The sequence below is a fragment of the Penicillium alfredii genome (genome assembly GCF_028826965.1).
Source record: "Penicillium alfredii strain IBT 34128 chromosome Unknown utg000001l_segment0_segment0, whole genome shotgun sequence".
NCBI classification, from domain to species: Eukaryota; Fungi; Ascomycota; class Eurotiomycetes; order Eurotiales; family Aspergillaceae; genus Penicillium; species Penicillium alfredii.
The window spans coordinates 1,731,661-1,750,176 of NW_026622698.1; the positions used below are offsets into that span (position 1 = coordinate 1,731,661).

The window sequence follows — 18,516 nt, forward strand, 5'->3', positions numbered from 1 at the left end:
GCAGCTCCATAGACAGCAACAGCGACATGCTTCTGCGATATCAATTGGAAATGCCATTCCATAAATATCCGAGTAGTCGAAAGCCATCAGCTTTCCGCCAGGGAATCTGAGAGCACAGGATCCCTCCCTCCCACTGACAAGACTTAGACACTATTTTGTAGTCTTAGAACACGTGACTCACCTCCGGCTTGGCAATCGATGCCGCAGTTTTCTGCGAAAGCTTTCCTTGAACTTGCGGCAGTCTCGTGAATTCTCCACCCCGGGCCAATCCACAATCTCCAGGGCTTAAGACTTTTGCTGATCTTTGCACTCACTGCTGTGCCGTCATGATTTGCAGAAGCTGCCGGACGAGCCTGTCCCGGCTACAACAACAGCCGGTGACCTGGTCTGCTTCATCATGCGCGCGCCAATTCCCCGTGGTTCGCACCCAATTCCGATTGTCCAGTGGAGGAAACAACCCTTCTGTGGCTGCTCCTCCTATGCCATCCGCTCCGCGTCAACCCTCGGCCGGCGACAATACGACTCCGTCCGCCATCTCCTCCGCTACCCCGGGCATTTCTCAGCCCTTCAGTACCCCCGAAGGCGTTCACACCGAGGTGCGCCCTAAAGCCTCCTCAAAACCAGCTGTCACACGCCCACCGAGTAGCTGCCCGGCTGGGACCAAGATGAACGGCCTCAACTATTTCAAGAACAAACCCGACGTTTTCGCCAAGGAGGACGCCGAATACCCGGACTGGCTCTGGGATATTTTGGGCGATTCGGGCAAGCAAGACAAGGCCAAGACGGGTGGCGTAGACGTGAGCAGTATGTTTCTCTCTCCTAATGTTCTTCATTCGACTTTCGAGGTGGCCTGAGTACTAACACACCTTTACGCTGCAGCGCTGAACAAGAAACAACGGAAACGCTACGAAAAGAAACTCGCTGCCCGTACTGGTCCCATTGCGCCGAAGGTTCCCGTGCATCACCATTCTTACGATATCACACCGGCGTCATACAACCGTGATACACCAGCGGAGGATATTGTGACCGAGGCTACCGAGGGTAGTGAGAAGCGTTCGGAGGTCACTAAGAGTGCCAGAGAGTCGAGACGCAAGTCGATCAAGGAATCCAACTTCCTGCGTGGTCTGTGATCTCATGCTCACGTGGGAATCTTATTAGCGTCCGTCAATTGTGACAGCGATCTCATTTATTTTGCCCTGTGCCCCAATGGCCATACACGCCTAGGGGCGGCGCTGAATACTGGACAGAACGGGCTTTTCAGATGCCCGGCGTGTATTATTATGTGGATTGGTTTCTCGATTGTGCTATATATCACCCAATGCTACTTGCTACCAATTTTCCCCTCGGGTTCTTTTGACCTGTTTAGGGACATTGTAAGGGAGCATGCCTTCCGACTACTGTGGCACCGGCCACTCTTTCTCTTCGCCCTGACCCTCTAACCACGGCGAGCAGGCATCCCACAGCGCCTTGAACTGGCCCTCTCCCAGACCCAGCATCTTCTCCCAGACCTCGCGATCAAACCGATGGAAGAATGCCAGCACCGAAACCATAATGAAATCCGCATAGCCCGCCTTCTCACCTTCGAAGAACGGACCGGTCTTCCCGTCCCTCCCCCTTCAGCATATTCAGCAACGGCCCAGTCTCCTTCTCAATGCCCTGCCACAGTTCCAGCAAGGTCTCCTCATCGGTCGGCCGCACCTCCGACAAGGGCTTCCCAAAGAGCTCCGAGCGCGTGCGATCAAAATACTCCTTGCCGCGCGGGTCCAACGACTCCGTCACCCGCGGGATCACCAGGAGCATGATACTCGGCGCCATCAGACCCGTGAGTCTGGCGACAGCGACGGCCAGCGCATAGCTGGCGTCACCGGACGGGAACAACGGCGGCGACGGGTATACTTTATCCAGGTGCTGGGCGATCGGCAGAGAATCCATCATTGTGCCCGAGGAGCTGGTTGTCACCGATGCCTTGTGATTGATTGCCGGCAGGGTGTATGGCGTTCCGGTTCCGTTGGGGTCCACGTCCAGTGCTTTCATCAACGGCGCGATGTCCGGGTAGGACACCCAGCTTTGGGTGTAGGGGACGCCCTTGAAGTTCAGCACCAACCGCACCTTCAGCGTGTTGGGGGACCATGACTTGGTTGTGCCTGGGGTTATCTCGGGTCAGCACAGGACCTCGCCTGAGAGAGACCGGGCCTCACCTGGGAGCGTGGATGTAAGGTCGAAAAAGTGGACGGGCCGTGAGTCGGCCATTGTGGATTCTACTGAATATATTTATGTATTATTCGGTGATTCCAGGGAGAAGGTAGTAGGTAAAAGATGGGTTCATGATTAAGTGATTGTCGCGGGGGGAGGCCCTTATATACGAGTCTCAAGCGGGGTGCGGGGGACAGTCCTTTCACCGAATGCTTATCTGCGCGAGTCAGAACAGATAGTTACTAACGTAATCGGTAAGCGAGCTGCGCATGTAAGCGAGCTGCGCAGAACACGAAAATCTCGCCACTTACGCGAACCTATCAATTTCAACCACCTACTATGCCACCAATTCGCTCTCAAAAAGCTAGAAAATCTATCGAGCAGGAGGGTAGGGGCTTGCTAGCTATCGAGGCTATTCAGAAGCAAGAAATTCCTTCTATTCGTGAAGCAGCTCGTCGATTTAATATACCCGAATCTACGCTTCGGACGCGCCTTCGTGGAACACCTAATCGAGCCACTATACGCGCCAATTGCCAGAAATTGACCTAAATTGAAGAAGAATCAATTCTCCGATGGATTCTTTCGATGGATTTACGCGGAGCAGCTCTTCGGCCAGCAGCTGTACGAGAAATGGCTAATATTCTATTGGCTAAGCGTGGATCTACCTCGATTTAGTCTATCGGCGAAAAATGGGTCTATAATTTTATTAATCGACATAATGAAATCAAGACTCGTTTCTCTCGTCGATATGATTATCGGCGCGCCAAAAATGAAGACCCAAAAATTATTTATAAGTGGTTTAACTGCGTTCGAAAGACAATCGATGAGAATAGTATACTATGCGATGATATATACAACTTTGATGAGACTGGTTTCGCAATGGGCCTTACCTCGACAGCCAAAGTGATTACTAGGTCTGAATACTACGGTCGGCGATTATTGTTACAACCTGGGAATCGCGAATAGGTCATAGTAATTGAGTCGATAAACGTATCTGGATAGGTACTGCTACTATATATTATCTTCAAAGATAAGGTCTATATCAAAGGCTGGTTCGACGATTTACCTTCTGATTGGCATTTCGAAATAAGCCAAAATGGCTGGACGACTGATGAAATTAGCCTTCGCTGGCTAAAAAGAGTCTTTATACCAGCTACTGCCAATCGTACGAAGGGTAAATATCGGCTTTTGATTCTTGATGGCCATAGCAGCTATTTGACACCTTAATTCGATGAAACATACAGCGATGCGAATATTATACCAATTTGTATGCCGGCGTATTCATCGTATATTCTACAGCCTCTTGATATTAGCTGTTTTGCGCCTTTAAAAAAGGTATACGGCAGCTTAGTTGAGAGGTAAATACGATGTGGTATCAATCATATCGATAAATTCGATTTTCTCGCTGTATATCTAACTGCTCGCTCGTAAGCCTTTAATAAAGCTACAACTATTTAAAATAGCTTCGTAGCTGCTAGATTAGTCCTTTATAATCCAAATCGAGTTATCGAAAAGCTTAATATTCAGCTTCGTACGCCTATATCTCCTAGGAGTAGTCAGGGCAGCTAAAGCAGTCAATTCTCGCTAAAAACGCCCTAAAATCCAAAATAGCTATATCGACAGGCTTCATCAATCAAAGCTCTATTAAAATATCGCTCCTATAGCCCACCAAGTCCAACTGGCGCGGCGCTAGATCAGCTTATCAAAGGCTGCTAGTTAGCGATACATAGCGCTACGATCCTCGCGCAAGAAAACAAGGATTTACGCGCAGCCAATAAGAAGCAGAAGCAAAAGCGAGCTAGATCTAATAGGCAGATACCTCGAGAGCAAGGCCTATCGGTTCAAGAAGCTCGTGAGCTAATATCGACGTCAAACCAAGCCTCTAAAGCCCAATCGATAGCTTCGACAGTAGCTATTCAGCCAGCTTCGCAGGCCTCTCAGCGAGCACCACCTCGTTGTAGCGACTGCCGAGAACTAGGCCATCGAAGATTGCAGTGTCCAAACCGAGAGAATTAGCTTTTTTTTTAAATATAAAGGCGTTGTGGCGAAAATATATCGATTTAAATTTTAAATATCCGAGATACTGCGCAGCTCGCTTACATGCGCAGCTCGCTTACCGATTACGTTATGTTGACGTCCTGACTAATCCCTTTAAACTTGGATTATGGCGACCCTTGGATTCACCAGGCAAATGCTTGATCAGCAATGGGGAGAGCTTTGAAAAGACTGCCTCTGTCTTGCCCTTACGAGGTGCAGAGAGGACTAGGCCCGAAGTCATGAAAGAAAGCATGAAGAGCATCAGAAAAAAATGCTATAAACATGACGATATAAATAACATAAAAAATATTAAAAACCATGATTTTGAATATGCTTGCTGATCGCCATGCCACGTTTACAGCGGAGCCGATCAGGAACACGCCCAGTCTGACCCCTCTTAGCCACTTCTCGCAGACATCAACTCAGAAACCCACAGTCTTTTTGACGCATCTTGTGCTTTATCGCGAAGCTACTGCGACGGCGAGATTGGGGTTGTCCACCCCCCCTGAAACAAGCGGGGCCTTGATGATCCTTTCCCAATAAGCAGCGACATCGATATCACACCATCTGGGATTGCATTGCTGTTGCATCCGACTAGTCGAAACAGATTAGCTGGGTGATTCAAGCGAGACACGCAACATGGACAAAGTGGAGGGACTGGTTGACCGCGCTCGGCAGCTTGCAATTCATCAACCGTCAGATGCGACAGCCCCCGAGTCATTCCACTCGGCGGTCGATACTCATCTGCAGAAAATCCACCAATCTGTGTCGGCGTCGAATTCAACACTGGGCCTTTTTCTCGAGAAATTCCAGCAGGAATCTCCCGAGGCAAATGCCGGAAGTCATACCTCCCAGGATCCTCTGTCGCTGGACGCTTTCCGGGCGTATATGAAGGATGCGAACGCAGGTGCACAGGCACCGGATCATGATCTAGATCTTTCCGCCCCCATCTCGGATTATTTTGTCTCGTCGAGTCACAATACGTACTTGACCGGCAACCAGCTGTACAGTGATGCTGCTGCGAGCGCATACACATCTGTGAGTGGATCCAGCTTCCTTGGGGTGATGGGTTGATCTGTGTCGCAATGGGAATAGGCAGAGCTTAAGATTGTTGAATATTCGCTGACCTCTGGGTAGGTCCTCCTGCGCGGTTGCAGATCCGTGGAGATTGATGTCTGGGATGGGGAATCAGAAACCCCCGATTCCAGCGAGGCGGAAGGAAAAAGTGGCAGCTCCAGTGACTCGAGTGACGACGACAGGGCTTTGGGGACCAGAATCAAAGAAAAGGTCAGGTCCAAGACCGACATCCAGGACGGGTCTGGTCGAGGATTGCCTCGCTCCGTCTCGTCCAAATTGGGGAATGTCTTGCGCCGCAAATCCACCAAAGCCGCACAGGTCGGTGGTGAGGATGCCTCCACGAGCCAGATGCCCATCACTGGGGAGCCACGTGTCTTGCATGGGCATACATTGACCAAGGGCGCTTCATTTCGCGAGGTCTGCTATGCAATCCGTGACAGCGCCTTTGTGGCCAGTGATCTTCCAATCATTGTCAGCTTTGAGGTGCATGCGTCTCTCGAACAACAGCAGATGATGGTGGATATTATCAAAGAGGCATGGAACGGCTTGTTGGTGGAGGTTTCGCCAGACGTCGAACCTGGGAACAAGCTCCCGACATTGGCAGAGCTCAAAAGAAAGATCTTGATCAAGACCAAGTCAATCCCCTTGACAGATGCCAATGAAAAGGCCGAGCAGGACTTTCAGGCTTCAAAAGAAGGAGTAGAAACTGCAGGGGGGCAGCCATCAAAACCATCGAAGATCCTGGAGGCCCTAGCGAAACTGGCTGTCTATACTCGGGCGTATCACTTTAGCCGCTTTGATCAACCAGGTACGGCGAAAACATCCACATTGGAACACATGGCAGCTAAAGGCCCGTATACTGATAAGCAAACAGAGGCCAAAGTCCCCGTCCACATCTTCTCTCTGTCCGAGAAGGCAGCGCGCGATGCTCACCTGAACCAGCGCGAGGCCCTGTTTTCTCACAATCGCTCCGGGCTGATGCGCATCTACCCATTCGCCTTCCGGGTCACGTCATCCAATCTCGACCCGTCATTCTACTGGCGTCGGGGTGCTCAGCTCGTGGCCATGAACTGGCAGAACTTGGATAAGGGCATGATGCTTAATCACGGCATGTTTATCGGGACCCTAGGCTGGAAGCTCAAGCCGGCTGGCTACCGAAGCGCAGAGCCTTCATCCGACATGATCCATCGCCAGACTGTCACCCTGATCCTCGAGGTATTTGCCGCTCAGGATCTTTCTCTACCGCCGGGAGACCGCAGCGAGAAAGGGTTCCATCCCTATGTGAACTGTCAACTGCATGTTGAGGAACCCGAGAGCGAAGATGCCACTGGGCAGGATGACGCCAACTCTGAGGCTAAGAGCAGCTACCGACGATGCACGAAGAGCTACTCGGGCAGAAACCCGGATTTCGAGGGCCAGAAACTGGTATTCCCCGCGGTCACAGGAATCGTTGAAGAGTTGAGTTTTCTACGGTACGTTGCGTAGCCGTTCTCTTTTTCTTTTTCTGTTTTAAATTCTGCTTGTTCTGCTGCATCGTCCCTTTCTTGTCCTCATATCACAATCTCGCTTATGCACGACCATCCCTGCATTGTGGCACCCGTCAAATCCAGACTCATGTGCACAGCCGCAGACCATGCAGGCGTCCATCATTAGCGGGGGAAGCGTCAGTGATGCATCGTTGCCTCGAGTGCCTCGAAAGGCAGCCCTGTGACTACCCTGCTGTTTTGAGTCTCTGCGTCCCCGTGCACTTGCATTGCTTATACATACTTGCATCTTCTGCAATCATCATCTCAGGTGACTAACTCCACCTCCTTCCAACTCTTCAGGTTTAAAATCAAAGATGACGAGATTGGGCGTGACTCACTCGCTGCTTGGGCATGCATTCGACTCGACCGGCTGCGCAACGGCTATCGACTTGTGCATCTTCATGATTGCAGTGGAGAAAAAACAGGCGGGGTATTGCTGGTCCATATCTCAAAGGAGGTCTCATAGAGGGAGGGAGTTTGATAGGTCATTGTGTAGCAAGCAAGTTTCTAGTTACATAGTCTGATAGAGTTTAGTAATATGGGTATAACGAACTGCAGTTCATAGAATCTATACTGAAACACTTCCCACTCACTGTCTTGGGTCAGGCATCTATGCAGCCTATTACACAGTGCCAACGGGAAACCCCTATTCAGATGATCAGGCATGATAACTGGACCACGGCACCTTACTTTAGACTCGATGACTCGGAAGCTCCAAGGCTGGAAGCAGCTGCATAAGACCTTGGTCACGATGGTCCCAACGCACTAAGCTCAGGTATCATGTGTGTAGACTCGGCATTATACTTAAAGTTTTTGGCCACGTCGACGATGCAGCCCTGCAGGCGTGACGGGGGCCTTCACTTAGGGTTTATGGGGCACAAACTCGAGATAGAAGGTGGCCACTTCTCGATATCATACGAAATAACGAAAGTACGAGGCTAACTATTTCCATTCATGCGAGGAGGTTCGAACATACGTGATGGTATCACTGGCACGGACAGCAGCATGCCCCGCGCGGATGCCACGCATAAGCAAACGCTGGATAAGAATCATAAAATAACAATACAATAAAATAAAAGCTAGCTCGGCTTTACAGGATTAGCTTACTTGGCGGTGTTTGCGGCTACTAGATTATTTTTAAGTACCCACTGACTTAATAATATAGAGTTCTCATGTTTTATTTTTCTTACTCGATATCAAAATAAAAGATTTTTAGTAAAGACAAATTAGGTATGCGACGGGCGATCACGCACGTTGAAATCAAGGGGGTGTGTGCAGGAAAGCAAACAAGAAAGTGATCCTGCATGATGCCACCTCGACCAGAATCAATCAATCATTTTATAGGCCCTGGAGAAAGTTTAGAGGAAGGTCGGTGAGAAGACCCAGCGTTCGCGAGATGCTGTCTACCGTGCACGAACTTGTCTTGTTAGAATCCTCCCTTTAGTCCCTTTAGTGGGGGGGGGATCAGCATGCCAAGTGCCATGCATCAGATTGATCGGCATTGTCAGTGGGAGGGGAGCAAGATGAGTAGAGCTGATCGGAAAATCCTCCGATGAGAAGAAGAGAAGTGGAAGGAGTCGGTAAAAAGGCGAAAAAAAAAAAAAAACCTAGGATTAAGATTGGGATAGACATGCTAGAAAGAAGCAAACAAGCCCAAAATTAAATGAGTAAGCTAAATGATGAGAATCAAATAAAATCAAATAAAATCCAAGCTCCTGCAGTTCACGCATTGCGGAGGAGGGGTTCGTAGGGTCTTGCATGCATATTCACTATGCCCCCCTCCTCTATCAACTTGATCAAATGATGGCTGGAGAGGAACTATTTATCATAACTCAATACAGCCAATGATCGGGGCAGATCGAGTAGCTTTGAGGAGCAAAATGGATAATCGCCCAAGAATGTTCTCCGCAAATCACCGTCCAGTCTGCGGCGAGGTCGAGCGGGCCCCAGGATCCGCGCCGGGGTGCCCGGACGATACATCAACTATGAAAGTCTGGCGCCACTTTCGATCGGATTTCCCGCCCATTGCAAAGGTGGTTTTCATTTTTCTCTTTTCTTTTCTCTAGGCCGGGAGGCTAGCAGCATTAATCGACTGCAATATACCCGAACATCGAGCAAACAAACCCCTAATCACAGTCCCGTTTAACTTATAGTATAGTATACAAACTATACTATACGAATATAGCCAAGATCCCAAGGATAGTGGATTCCGTGCAGCAGTCACCCAGCAAGATGGGGGTGATCAGGCCAATGTGACTGGCCGATCGTAAAACGAAAATGGAGAAATCCCCATCTTCCTCGACGTTTTTTCTCTTCTAACCCCTTTACTTGCCCTTCCCCCCACCCCCTTGTCGGTCGCCTTATAAGGGCTGGCTTCTTCCCTGCCTCGGTCGATAGCTCATCCGGACCACTCGTTGCCTGACTTTTCCCCGGTCTCTCCAGTTGGCTTTTGGAAAAGCCAAAAAAAAGGAAGGAGCAAAGAATTAATACTTACAAAACGAAACAAAGAAGACCAAAGAAGAACAAAGAAGATGACCGACTCCGTCGAGTGCCGTGCCCCGGTCTGCCAACACTCTGCCGTCAACAAGGTTTGTTCGAGTCCCCGCCGATCCGTATCCTCGGGGGTACTTTTGCTTGCATTTTCTGTTCCTTTTTCTTCTTGTTTTCAAGAACGGTCGATCCTTGGTTCGAGTCCTTGCTGATTTTTCTGTGTTTTAGATGCCCGGGGTCCGATGCCCTACTTGCGCTGCGCAGGGGAAAGAGGTCTGGGTTATCCCAGGCAAAAGCTGCCATATCTGCCACACGCCGTGTGCATGAGCTTGTCAGACACTTGCCTATGATATACGCTAAGAATGACTCGTCCATCTCCACTGAGGGGGATTGTGAGATGTCGTATGGCCATCTCCCACCGGTTCAATCCGCTACGCTATACCATCGCCAACAACTGCTGCACCATGACCTCGCCCATTGGAAAAAGGACTGCCTTTCGACGACAGTCAGTTCATACAGAGAGGCTCGACCAACATCCAAGTCGAGTCTTTGGGAAGGAAGATCCTGTTATCTGTTTCATTACTATTTTTTCTGTGATGTCTGCCAACGATATACGATTTTTTTTTTTTTTTTTTTTTTGGTGTTGGGATGGGTTATGAGGATTGTTAGACTCGGGATCCGAATATTGCATGCAGGTCTCAATTTGGATAATGTGACTGTTACCACTATTTACTTATTTGTCTCTACTGCAGTATATCTACATCTATACAAAGTCGTACTTTTGTCCCCCCCCCCCACGCGAGAGAATGACATCAGCCCCCCCGCAATTAATAAACAGCAATCTCTCATTGAGCACCCACTTTTACTATTGTTAGAATCACCATTAAACCATTAATACCACTCCTACTGTTCGGATTACTCTCTATCTTGAGAATGTCACAAAAATACCCCGTCGGCTCCCGCTCCGACAGCGAGCGCCTCGTCCGAGACTGGGGCTTCCGTCACGTCTTTACCTGGTCCGATGGCAGGTATGTCGGACCAAAAACAATCCACCCTAAGTTACTGGAAGTTGTTCTGATCTCTTCAAGTAATGCGCATTACTCGCCGCACTCGCACGGCGGTCTTACGACGCACTTGATCCGCCGGGGTTCCCTTACTATCACGTACCCCGAAGACAATGCCACACTGCACAATGGGCAAGTCAAGAAAGAGACGTTTGGGGTTGGTGCTCGTGTTGATGTCCCGGCGGGGAAACTTCATGAGGTTTGGATGGGTGATGAGGGCTGCGAATATGTGATTGGGGAGTAGCAGTCGAGGATTTGTTAAATACATATTTATGGTCTACTGTCGTTGTTTGTGTTAATGTTTGTGTCAATGGCATTGCTGCCATTTCACTTAGTCACATCTATTTTGTATCAATAAATCAATGTGTATCTATCTAGCATAGCAAATCCTTCTAGCTCAACCCAATACGCCCAAGTATCTAATGCAAAAACCGGAAATCGAGTCTGAAAAGAATCACCAAGTCAGCGGCTACATCTATCTCGCACTGTGGAGTCAATTCTTACCTCTTGTTTCCAAGGTCTTTGTTTTCGGCAATATATCTCTCGCGTTCCTCGCTGGACATGTTGTCCCAGACTGCGGCGTTCCTCCTAATATGAGAGTGAGCACTCCATACCACTTCAGATCAAAAAAGGATTTCTCAACATACTTGTTTCGCCAAATATAGTACACCTTGGCCACGATGAACATGAACCCGCTCCACACGGAAAGACCAATAAGCACCTTGTTTCCGGTGCGGTATAAAGGCTTGTCGTCGTCTCGGTAGATCTGGATATCGTTTGTGAGTCAAGTTCTTAGTTTAAAAAAAAAAGGAAAAGGCTCAAGTACTCACATTGTTGGCAATGATGCTGCTCACTTGCACTGTCATGTTATACAGGGCCGTCGCAACCGTACGGGTACGGACCGAGCCCGCGTTGCGAGATGTAATGGCCACCACAATGGCATGAACATATGGCATACCAATCAACAGAGTAAGCAGCACCCAACGGGCCCAAGCATTGGCATCGGCCGGAAGCACTTCCAAAGCAATGAGAAGAACCAGTCCCCAGACCTCGGCCATGACACCCAGCATCAAACGCACATTGAAGCGCTCAGAAATCCACGTCCAGAACAACAGGTTCAAAATAAACACCACGTACGAGGGAATACTCAGCAGGTTGCTCTGGAAGGTGGTGAAGTTCAGCGACTTGAGCTGGAGGCTGATATACGAGGTGGCGGGCGTGTTGGGGATCATCCAGGTGAGCCCCAGAATGTAAATAACCCACATGTCGTAGTCGCACAGCGCACGCCACAGCATCTTGGGAGTCACCGGCTGACGGTTGTGCATGCCGCCCTTGCTGGGGTCGTCGCGGAGCACGCGGTTGACCATGATCTTCTCTTCGTGCTCGTTGAACCACCCGTTCTTGCCGCGGAACTTACCGGCGGTCTGCGTTGGCGACGGCGGCATCCAGAACGCGGCGATGATTCCGATTACGCCTGTAATCAGGCCCTCATATGCGAACAAGTACCGCCAACCGCCCTTTCCATCTTCGCCGCGGATGTGCAGGAAGCCGAAGGCGAGGAAGGCACCGACGATCGCGGTGCCCTGGTACGAGACCCAGAAGTAGCTCAGTCGGATGGGCAGCTCTTTGGATTTATACCAGAACGACAGGAACAGAATTGTGTCCGGGATGCTGCCGAATGTTAGTTTGACCTCTGCATCATATATGAAATACTTCCACACTCACAAGCCTCCCTCTAGCAGACCTAGCAAAGCTCTGGTCGTGAAGAAGCCACTCCGGTTCTGAACAAATGCTTGACATGCCGCAATCAAACTCCAGGCCACCATCTGGACGGGGATCCAGCGGTCGGGCCCAAACCACTTGGACAGCAGTTGTGATGGGAGCTCGGCAAACAAGAAAGTCAAGTAGAAGATGGTCTGGCCGGTATTATAGTCGTTGGTGTTCATGCCCAGGTCATCCAGCATATTGTCCGACGTGGCCTGGACAATATTTCCTCGGTCCAGCTGGAGCGCAAAGAACGTGATACAGGCGAATGTGCAGACACGCCAGTCGATCTATCAACATCGGTCAGTTTAGACAATGATATATACCAACTCTCTGCATTTTCTTACCTTCCTCACAACGGCCTTCTCTTCTTCCTCGGTCCATTCGAAATCGGGATCCCACCGATGGTATCCTTCATACTCTGGGATGGGCTTATAGTAGCGCGGATCCTCAGTAGTATCAAACGCACAGTCAATCGGCTTGCTGGTCGCACGGTGACCGTCGAACGAGCCCGAGGACGAAGAATTGTCATCCGCCGCAGACACTCTAGGTACAGCCTTGGACTCATGCTCGTCGGCATCAGCCGTCGTCTTCTTGGCTTCTTCGACCGTCATTGCGCTTGCGCTATGGGCAGGGCAGATGAGATCTGAGTGTTACAGTCAATCTGCAAGGTCTACCGGGAGGCAGCCGCTATAAGGACCAGGAATTTTTTTTTGGCAACGCGTGGGCATCGCCCCGGCCCTCTATCACGCCATAGAGTTGGCCGGTGCATTTTCCAGAGCTTATCAGTCGCAAAACCAAATGTGTACCCACGCTCAGTGGATAATGTCGTGCACAAGCGTCAAACATGGCGCGGCGCGGGTAGCTCCAGAAAAAAAAAAGAATCAGGAATAGGAAGGTGTCGGAGGAGAGTTTCTGCTTCGTTGCGGTGCATATGCAATTTGGCGTTGCAATTGCGTTTCTCCGAAAGCTCCACTGGTGCCATGCGGTCCAAAACCGCGTGGGTCGAGGCGAGGGTCGACAAGCGAGAAAACGCGTTGGAATCGGAAGTTTGTCTTTGGAGAGAATCACGCAAGACGGGGAGAAGTGACGCCAGGCTGGACGAGTCAAGAGTGCGGTTATTGCGCAATGTCGCGCTCCACAGCTGCCTCGGCATGAGGGAATATACTGTGGCTTGTGTTGATGTATATTGCATTATAATTGCCAGAAGTACATGCATGTTGAAAATGTAAGATATAAAATATACACTATATTTACTACGGCGTTGCCTTGCGGCCAGAATCCTGTCATTCTCAGAAAACCTCGGGTTGAGTGAAAGGTTACGCGACAGCCGAGCATCACGCCATCCACACGTTGAATGATTGCAAACACACGACTGTCCTCGATCGGCATGGAATTTTCTCTCGTTCGACGCACCAATCTGATAAAGTCAGCAGGGAAATGGTTGGCAAAGGCTGGGCTGCTGTGCTCCCTGCTATCACGCCATCGCGGGCGAGTATAACGAAGCTACTCAGCACTCGTCTTTCTCGAGCCGACAACCCCGCTAGATGTCATGCAATCTGGATGATCGGGACATCCCCGCACTCATTGCACAACCCCCATCGGATTAAAAATGCCGAGTTGGATATATATTGCTGCTGCGCCAGGGAACAGAGAAGGGGAAAATAGGGGTGACTAGACCGAGAACTACATAAATCGCCAGCCAAAATCCATCTTGACTTGAACAAAGAGGAAAATCAAAAACCATGGCTCCATCCCTCACAGAAACCGTTTCTATCCGCGCACCGCCGGTTTCAACGCTCAAGGCAGATGCAGGTTTCAACAAGGAAAACCTGATCGGATACAAGTACGAAAAAGAAGCCGAGCTCAAAGGGACCGACAAGCAGCCTCCTGCCTCGTACCCTAACTACCTCCCTGTCTGGGACAACGAGACTGAAAGGTATGTGGGATTTGAATTGATTTTAGAGTACATACCAAATCTCACACTCCATCTAGATACCCTCCCCTGGAACTGTTCGAGCACTACGACCATGGCAAAGACGCCGATCCCGCATTCCCAGACCTGTTCCCCAAAGGGCAAGCCGAGACCGATGATATTACTCCATTTATTGGCTCCGAAGTCCACGGCGTGCAACTGAGCAAGCTCTCCAAGTCCGGCAAGGACCAGCTGGCCCTCTACGTCGCCCAGCGACGAGTCGTGGGTATGTACTCAGATATTTTGAAACCATGCCAAATATATACCGCACCAGGCTGATTCTACATAAACAGCCTTCCGGGACCAGGACTTTGCCTCCCTTCCCATTCAAGAAGCGGTTGACTTCGCTGGCTACTTCGGCCGCCACCACGTCCACCAGACATCGGGTGCCCCTAAGGGATTCCCCGAGGTCCACCTCGTCTTCCGTGGCGCTGAGGATCGTACTGGCGCTCAGTTCCTGGAGCAGCGCACCAACACTATCACCTGGCACTCTGACATCACATTCGAGAAGCAGCCCCCGGGCACCACCTTCTTGTATGTGCTCGATGGCCCGTCAACGGGTGGAGACACGCTCTTCGGTGACATGGTGCAAGCCTACAAGCGTCTGTCTCCCGCCTTCCGGGAGCGACTGCACGGCTTGAAGGCAGTGCATTCGGGCGTCGAGCAGGTCAACGCCAGTCTGAATGGCGGCGGCATTGCGCGTCGAGACCCTGTTACCTCGGAGCACCCGGTTGTGCGCACTCATCCGGTGAGTTACAGAAACAAGTACACAAAAGAAAAAGTTACTTTGAGACTGATACTTGGGATCCAGGTTACCGGCGAGAAAGCCCTGTATGTGAACCCACAGTGTAAGTCTGAGCTATAACAAAAAACCTCCCTACCAGGAAAATGCCATACTAAGAGACTAAAATAGTCACCCGTCACATCGTCGGCTACAAAAAGGAAGAGTCCGACGCTCTCCTCAAGTTCCTGTACGACCACATCGCTCTGTCACAAGACGTGCAGACCCGGATCCGCTGGAAGCCCGGGACCGTCGTCGTGTGGGATAACCGAGTGGCGTGCCACTCGGCCGTGTTTGACTGGGAGGATGGTCAGAGGCGACACATCGCCCGACTCACGCCTCAGGCGGAGCCGCCGTACGAGACGCCATTTGAGGGGTAAAGGAAGGGAGGAAAAGCTGGGAACTTCCGTGACGAGGTGATGTATGAGATATCAAGTGATACGCTATCATAATTCTTTGATATAAATTCTAGCATCGCAAGGGAACCAACCGACTCTTGAGCTGTATTTCATTGCTGGGGACTTGAATTGCGGATGCACATGTAGAAGAATCATTAGCGGTATGTACAGAACCGGACAAATAAATGTAGTTGATGACCAGGACTGTGCAGAGCTCTGTTGACTATTATGTGCTCCGCCGAAAGCGACTCAGAAGCCCCACTTGCCATTCATTGAACCTCCTAGCCGAAGGAGGAAGCATCTGATTACTGCTTTTCAGCGCATCAGACACAGCTTTAAAAATAACTGACGGCAACTCGAGCTCCTCCACCGAGAGCGGAGTGACTTTGCCCATTTCAGGATGAAGCAGTCTCTCAACATCCACGGTCTCCTGGAAGAAGACTTTCATTGCCTCCTGGGCCATGACACTATGGCCCGAGCTGGTATTCGAGTAGCGTAAATCCGGGTTGAAGACCCAAAGCTGCCAATAAAGTTAGTGAACGCTCTCTGTGAGATTGCTTCGAACAAGATTGATGGCAGCAACCAAACTATACCGGGTTCAAGAATTCACTTACCAATAGTCCGTTTTCTTGTCCACAGTGGACCACAAATCGGCGTGCACTCTCTCGCTCGATCATCTCTAGCAGTTGTGCCGCAACTATCACTTCGATCGGGTGGTTGTGCCACTGCAAGTCCCCATTTTCGTGATCATTCGGGTATGTATTCACTGAGACATTCGCTTTGAGTAGTCGCCACCCATTGGCAGAGGGATCTTCCATTCCGATGACAGTGTGGCATTGGTCACACTCCAGATTCCCTTGCCCGGACGTGGTCGGAGCAAATTGTTCTTCGTGGCCCTAAACCAGGTTCCTGTTAGCATACTTCTCATGCAGAAAAAGGAAAAGAAAAAACAACAATACGTTCGAGTTTAAAACAAGTTGCTTGGAAGATTGGGCATAAATTGCATTCAAAGTTCAATTATGACCATTCATTAGACCGAAACAACCTCCTTGGCATCACGTCCAAGGAATATTGGTATGGATGTACCTCTTCTTAATCACGGCTAGTCCCACAGCTTTGGGAAGGCTGGCGTAGAGAGTGAGGAGGGCTTGAAGTCACAAGACAAGAAGGTTTAAGCAGCAACCATAGACTTTTGCTCGCAGCCCGAAGAGCGAAATCCATCTGCAGGAGAAGATAACTGCACTTCAAGTAGCGAGACAGAAACCCATAATAAACTACCATCTAACTCGACTCGCGACCAATAATGCGATTGAATTTGATATAGGGCAATAGTATCGGAGACCACCCCATTGCGAACGAAGTGGTCTCCTTCTAAGTTGCCCATACAAGATAGGGTGATGAAATGGAGAAACAAGAGGAAGCGGAGATAGCCTTACCTTCTTTAACCCGGTGCAATCTGATTCTGCGACCAGAAAGGTCGCCACATCAATGAGGACAGTCCCGGGAATTGCCACGACTTGGCTGGCAGCACCGTAGCCCTTGATCTGCGCAGTCTGGCCTTCAATCTGATGGGCGGCGTTCGCCTCATCCTTTGGCTGACCTTCGTGAGGATCAGGTTTGTGGCAATGCCAAAAATCCATCATTTCAGCCCAGTTTCCGCTGGGAAGATCCTTCCAGATCCATTCTGCTGTGGTACTTTGATTTTCGTCGGAGCTTGGTACCTTCAATGGATCTGATGATTTCAAGAACGCGGTGCTGCACCTTCGACATTGAATGCGAGTCCTGGATGACATGTCTGCTGCGGTCCATGGGACGTATTCATCTATTAGTTCATCACGGGGTACCAGAGCCTCCTCATTGGGGTCAATCTGCATTCTGAAAGAGTAGTCATGATTGAAGTCTGAGGAGCAACTAGGCCCTGTTGGCTTTGCTGGTGCGGTCAACGCGCGCCGAGACGCGTCGCCGACACGTGCGGGTAGTTTGATAGTCTCTGTTACATGCTGAAAGGGCTCCGGGAGGGAAACAGTAACTGCTTTGCGAGACTCTGACAATTGAATTTCAGGGCGAACCCCATCCAAGGTAGGGCCGGGTGGCAGAGACACGTAGAGTGTTATCTGGCGGATGTTGGGGAGCAGCTCAGCATGGAGATATAGGGGGACATCTGTCAGTTGGCACGATAATGGCGTGGACATATCCTGGAAAAGGTTCCTAGGGGCTGAGGTGCTGCATCCGTCGAATGTAACTTCTCGAGCTGGGATGTGTCGATCCCAAAGGCACACTTGGAAGTACAGCATCAAGTGTTTCCACAGTGGCAAACAAAGCAAACAAAGCAAACAAAGAATAAATCACGTGATACACAATAGCAATTCAATCACGGGGCACTTTGCGCCTTTCTTTTCAGGCAACACATGTAGCCAGATATATCAGGCAGCATTATATACTCCAATCGCCGGTTTTAGTTTTATCGTTGCACACCTTTCCAAGAAACATGGTCGGTTCCCTTTCTGTTTTCAGTGGGAACACCACCATTGTCTAGATTACATGGCTTGCAAGGCATTCAGTCTTTCCAAGGATGTTAGGAGGTTTCTTCCACTTTTATGCTGAGTTCACAAGGCTTCCACAACAAAGCAAGCGAAACCAGCTCCAGCAAAGAATAAATAGAAAAAAGACTGAAATGAAAAGGCACTCAACAATGGGATTATTGACGGAAAGACCCTACTCTTTTGGCAGTGCTTCAAAGAAGACTGCCAGCCTCTTGTTCCGGTTTGCGTCGACGATGAATATTTAAAGGGCTCCAATTCCCATCCTCCAGTCCTAGAATCATCAAGATAATCTCTCGCTCCTCATAAAGAGCTATTCAAAGCTTGCATGTTGGGTATCTCTTTTCATCGCAACCCTTCTTGCTGACACCAAAGACTCCTCAGGTGATTATCAACCCTCACAGCCAACAGCCCAGAATTTGACCTACAGGAAATTCATGAGGCAAAGCAAACAAAAAGAGCAAAATAACAAAAAGGAATGCCCCACGACAGGAACAAGCACTCCCACCGCCGCCACAGACAAGGTCATTCCCGCTGTCCATACCACAGCCGCAGGACTAACCAGTTCCAGGAAATCGACACCCACTTCGTGAACATCTTCTTCGACGCAGAAAGACGTGAACCTCACAGATGTGCAGCTGCTGGAGCTCGCTCGGATCGCGATCCAGACC

The 18,516-nt window shown here is 50.0% G+C and overlaps 7 protein-coding genes across 7 annotated transcripts; 4 read left to right on the forward strand and 3 right to left on the reverse strand.

The window, feature by feature from the left end:
- Positions 1-326: 326 nt before the first annotated feature.
- Positions 327-1,130, forward strand: NUU61_000637 (mitochondrial 54S ribosomal protein mL54; the record flags this gene model as incomplete). Its single annotated transcript, XM_056651221.1, has 2 exons — positions 327-804; positions 880-1,130. The coding sequence occupies 2 exons, from the start codon at positions 327-329 to the stop codon at positions 1,128-1,130; spliced, it is 729 nt and encodes a 242-aa protein (XP_056516071.1).
- Positions 1,131-1,394: 264 nt separating this feature from the next.
- On the reverse strand, positions 1,395-2,250 carry NUU61_000638 (glutathione S-transferase family protein; the record flags this gene model as incomplete). The annotated part of the gene is made up of 3 exons (XM_056651222.1): positions 1,395-1,614; positions 1,664-2,144; positions 2,199-2,250. 3 exons carry the CDS (start codon positions 2,248-2,250, stop codon positions 1,395-1,397), a joined length of 753 nt encoding a protein of 250 aa, XP_056516072.1.
- A 2,619-nt stretch (positions 2,251-4,869) lies between these two features.
- On the forward strand, positions 4,870-7,299 carry NUU61_000639 (putative phosphoinositide-specific phospholipase C; the record flags this gene model as incomplete). The annotated part of the gene is made up of 4 exons (XM_056651223.1): positions 4,870-5,268; positions 5,368-6,072; positions 6,184-6,783; positions 7,156-7,299. The coding sequence occupies 4 exons, from the start codon at positions 4,870-4,872 to the stop codon at positions 7,297-7,299; spliced, it is 1,848 nt and encodes a 615-aa protein (XP_056516073.1).
- Positions 7,300-10,256: 2,957 nt separating this feature from the next.
- Positions 10,257-10,631, forward strand: NUU61_000640 (uncharacterized protein; the record flags this gene model as incomplete). The annotated part of the gene is made up of 2 exons (XM_056651224.1): positions 10,257-10,351; positions 10,412-10,631. The coding sequence occupies 2 exons, from the start codon at positions 10,257-10,259 to the stop codon at positions 10,629-10,631; spliced, it is 315 nt and encodes a 104-aa protein (XP_056516074.1).
- Positions 10,632-10,806: 175 nt separating this feature from the next.
- On the reverse strand, positions 10,807-12,765 carry NUU61_000641 (putative transporter; the record flags this gene model as incomplete). Its single annotated transcript, XM_056651225.1, has 6 exons — positions 10,807-10,831; positions 10,892-10,975; positions 11,035-11,153; positions 11,218-12,058; positions 12,113-12,441; positions 12,499-12,765. The coding sequence occupies 6 exons, from the start codon at positions 12,763-12,765 to the stop codon at positions 10,807-10,809; spliced, it is 1,665 nt and encodes a 554-aa protein (XP_056516075.1).
- Positions 12,766-13,896: 1,131 nt separating this feature from the next.
- Positions 13,897-15,287, forward strand: NUU61_000642 (TauD/TfdA dioxygenase family protein; the record flags this gene model as incomplete). The annotated part of the gene is made up of 5 exons (XM_056651226.1): positions 13,897-14,090; positions 14,147-14,352; positions 14,420-14,874; positions 14,938-14,974; positions 15,040-15,287. 5 exons carry the CDS (start codon positions 13,897-13,899, stop codon positions 15,285-15,287), a joined length of 1,140 nt encoding a protein of 379 aa, XP_056516076.1.
- A 244-nt stretch (positions 15,288-15,531) lies between these two features.
- On the reverse strand, positions 15,532-17,497 carry NUU61_000643 (HECT-type E3 ubiquitin transferase; the record flags this gene model as incomplete). The annotated part of the gene is made up of 3 exons (XM_056651227.1): positions 15,532-15,825; positions 15,920-16,201; positions 16,742-17,497. 3 exons carry the CDS (start codon positions 17,495-17,497, stop codon positions 15,532-15,534), a joined length of 1,332 nt encoding a protein of 443 aa, XP_056516077.1.
- Between the last annotated feature and the right edge of the window lie 1,019 nt (positions 17,498-18,516).